General features: G+C 32.7%; 1 protein-coding gene across 1 annotated transcript; it reads right to left on the reverse strand.

The window, feature by feature from the left end:
* Window positions 1–8: 8 nt before the first annotated feature.
* LOC100574661 (acetyl-coenzyme A transporter 1) lies at window positions 9–4009 on the reverse strand. The gene is made up of 3 exons (XM_003248905.3): window positions 3822–4009; window positions 3108–3292; window positions 9–314 (listed from the first exon to the last, which is right to left on the reverse strand). Exons 1-3 carry the CDS (start codon window positions 3922–3924, stop codon window positions 39–41), a joined length of 564 nt encoding a protein of 187 aa, XP_003248953.2. The 5' UTR covers window positions 3925–4009; the 3' UTR covers window positions 9–38.
* Window positions 4010–4117: the final 108 nt, after the last annotated feature.

Genomic DNA, 4117 nt, shown 5'->3' on the forward strand with positions numbered 1-4117 from the left:
CACACATCATTGTAAAATCAATACATTCATCACTTCGTTCAGAATCTAAAATGAATTCGGTCGGCCTCATACAGCGTGTATTCATTTTTACTTTTACAAAAAATTAATATATAAATACATTTTTCGTACCTTATTGGCGTACATTTCATATACAAACTGAGCGGTTTCGGACCCCCAGTATACTTGGCTAGTGGAAGAGGTAAGAATATTCTTAAGACAGACATGGCAGTAGTCATTAACATAATGTCATCTCTAGAAACACCAGCGTCAATTAATTTCAAGTTCGCCACCGTGTCCATTGTAGAATACCCAATCTATATAAATCGAACAAGAGAAAGACTACTATTGTATTATAGAATTAAATTCATTATATTATATTGAAGATCAAATAATATTATATTATATTGTTAACATATTTATAACACATTAAACCGGTGTCACCAGCGATTTTTATTATAATTATATTATGTACTTATTATATTATTTGGAAAATGTTCGAATTTGATTCTATTTTTAACCATGCTAGGTGTTTTGTGTATACGAAATAATAACGACGATTATTATGTGGACTGTATTACGATTTTTATTACTTTTATTATAAAACAGAAAACACGTGACATAATATTATAATAAGATGATTTACCAAGACGATCGGTATACATCGGGTCGCGAGTACGCTGTCGACTGTCGCGAAAACGCGAAGCGCTACAAAGCCATATCAGACCGGTTCCACGACGCTCGCGCCGCCACAATACGACGACGCGGGTCGTTCTCAATTATCGTTATCGCTAATACACAACACTAGGTAAAAAACAATTTCTAAAAAGAGAGTTATTTTTCTTCATTATACTTCTTTGATTTAAAATACTACAGGTCAAGAAAGATTAAAATATGGTTATGGCAACACTCAACGGTACACTAAGACAGCCATATTTATCCAGTAAATGATTATACTGAACTTCAATAAGAAGACGCACTGTAAGTTATATTGTTTTTGTATAAAATATGTATTTTAATATGAAACTGATTTTTATCTGATCTTTGTCAAGTTAATTTTTTTCATCGACTGGAGCCCCTTTAAGAGGACGCTACACCCGCATGCGTTGTCTCTGTCTTACAAATGCACAACATAGCAAAAACTGTTTTACACGGGACAACTAGGCTCACTCTGTATTTATAGTAGAATTGCCAAAATTCCACAACGCATAGGATAGAACATTATCTGTATCGTAACGATTTTATTTTTTTGATTGCACTTGCCAGTAGTTTTTAACAATTAAAAGAAATAACAAAAAAGCCTAATGTTCTCAAACTGATAACTTTAATTGTGAGTATTTATGTTATCCAAACGCTACGCCACAGATAAAGTTTTTTTGTCACGCCTGCACCGAAAGTTTGGTTTTCGACCACGGTTGAAGCGTTCGAAAGCGTCCTTTTTCCGTCCAGCGGGCGGAAAAGAGGAAATCCCCAAAAGTGCCGGGCGGAAAAGAGGAAATCCCCAAAAGTGCCGGGCGGAAAAGAGGAAATCCCCAAAAGTGCCGGGCGGAAAAGAGGAAATCCCCAAAAGTGCCGGGCGGAAAAGAAGAAATCCCCAAAAGTGCCGGCCGCCGGGCGCGTATCCCCTGCACAACCAGAAACTAAAATGTATACCTACCACGGTTCTTACAAAACATAAACTTTTGGTTACATCTTAAATGTATAGTATAACCTCCTTGCATGACGCATCAACATTTAAACATATTTTGTAGAATAGTCTATAATTGTTGCGTAGATCTCTGCATAACCTTTTCCATGAACGCAAGGGCGTGACAAAAAATAGTATGTGTGACTCGCGCGGGAAGGCCATTTCAGTCTTTGGCGAAATGCGGCACTCGCCTACGGCTCGTGCCGCACACGACGCCCGCGACTGAAATGGCTCACTTCCCGCCCTTGCCACACAATATACTATTTCCTATGCGTGACTTTTAGACCAAAAAGCCAGACAAAACTGGAGGAATTTAGTTTGATGGATTTTAATTTTGAAAACGGATTATGATTGATTAACAAGTTTACTAGGTTTGCTTGGAGGCAAATTTTTAATTTTCAAATTATTGTTAGTGTCATAATGAATAATATAAATACAAAAATATCATATTTTTATTTATTAATATCACAGCTGATAAAATTGATATTCAATATCGCCTCGACTGTAAACTTGGTAATCAATGAAAATCAGTTTTAAAATTTAAATCTGTCAAACAGTCAAACTAAATAAATTCCTTCAATTTTGTCTGGCTTTTTGGTCTAAAACCAGTGTTTTAAATTGAAAAAAGTTGATAATAAATTAATATTTCCGTCAATGCTTGTGCGTCTATGCGTACGTAAGTTAATTGACGGTAAATTTAAATAACGACTGACCTTACGGGCTGTATTATGAGGGCCTACTGTTATAATTCAAGACATTTCTAGGATATATTGACCGAAAACGATTACAGATTAAACCCACGCATGCTAATGTTCGTTTACTTTGCACACACTTACAAGTTATAGAAACCATGTTAAATTTCCTATATTAATTTCCTTAAAACACAACTAACTGCCCCCTAAAGTTATTAGAAATAGTAAAGAAATATTTTGGAGTACCTGTACCTGTGTTAATGTAATATGTAATGCGTTATACAAAATATTATCTTTATGTGTATTATATATATATATATATATTGTAAATTATAATTAATAAAATAATTATAAATATTGTAATAAATATATTATAATTTTCAGCGATCAATGCAATTTTGAAACTTTTACTTAATTTTATACTACGAATCCATTAACGGCATTTTATGGTACTTTATAACTGACTAAAACGTTAAAAGCAATAATATATGTTAAACTATTTAAAACATTAGTTCAACCTATGCTATGTTAATATAAAAATAAATTTTTTTAAGCATATTTAGCAAGAGGCAAGTACACCTCATATAATTGTTACGGACTCACAGAATCCTAGAATTTATAGGTACATACTGCGATATATTTCAGGTACTTAATTAAAAATGTTATGCATAGGTAATTAAAAAGTTAAAATGTCAATATTTCACTATACTTAACATTTAATAAGTACTTACTGTCGATGTTAGAACAGCTATCAAAAATACTCTCATACTAGAAAGCTCTAATAGACTCCATATTAGTTTATAATTCTGAAAAATATTGATCTTTACATCTTCTAACCCAGTATCCTTTTCTTTTTTAAAGATAGTAACTAAAGTTGTGATTAATAAAAACACGACGCCCCAAAGAAAGATGAGACCTGTAAAAACAAAGATATATCAATGAACACTCATCAAATAATGTTTATCATTTTACGAAACTACGTATATCTACTTGATAATAATCACAAAATAATACTAACATAGTCATTATTAAATGTTTTAATAAAGAAATAGTGGAATTTGTTTGAAATGTATAGGTTAGTTAGATAAATCTATAAATAAAATGCACTGCGATGTATGCACGGGGGGGCTACTCACCATTTTCGTTTAAAACAAATAATCAGCCGCTAGTTTAGAAATTCAAAAGGTTCTCCAGTGTGATATCTGCACACTAGTTAGCACCTAGAGAATACAATTTGAAAGTCCGAGACAGGCAACGAAAAAGAGTATTATTGAAACAAAATGTTTCTAGATATTTGACAAAATAGTTCTTAATTTGGGGTAGATATTTTGAAGTCATGGGGGGGGCAATTATTACCCTTAAAGCAATGTATATTATAATTTTAACATTACTTATTACTTCCCTTTGCTAAAAATCCTTTCAGGTAGTACCTATTTATGACGTACTTTTGATACTGATTATTCCTCCTGGACCGGGTGTGAGTCGTAAATATCTGTTACAGAATTGCTCGGATGAAAGAAGAATCGGGCAAACAGAACCAATAAACATTCCGATGGCGATACCTATACAATTGCAAGTGGATGCATAACTCACATTATTTCTGAAAAATAAAAACAAAGCTCTTAAAAATATATTATACCACGCTTTTTTCAGCTGACCATATTATATTTAAATAATTAAATCCAATAATTTTTATGCACATATCCTTATTATGTTTGTGTGTGTCAAGGACATACTCCTT

This window comes from Acyrthosiphon pisum, chromosome X (assembly GCF_005508785.2).
Source record: "Acyrthosiphon pisum isolate AL4f chromosome X, pea_aphid_22Mar2018_4r6ur, whole genome shotgun sequence".
NCBI lineage: Eukaryota > Metazoa > Arthropoda > Insecta > Hemiptera > Aphididae > Acyrthosiphon > Acyrthosiphon pisum.

Bases quoted from the DNA above. Each gene is read 5' to 3' on its own strand.
- LOC100574661 (XM_003248905.3), bottom strand. From the start codon at position 3,924: ATGTTTATTGGTTCTGTTTGCCCGATTCTTCTTTCATCCGAGCAATTC. The intron at 3,293-3,821 runs GTACGTCATAAA...TTGTTTTTACAG, and splicing joins AGGAATAATCAGTATCAAAA to GTCTCATCTTTCTTTGGGGC. The intron at 315-3,107 runs GTAAGTACTTAT...CGATTTATATAG, and splicing joins TAGCTGTTCTAACATCGACA to ATTGGGTATTCTACAATGGA.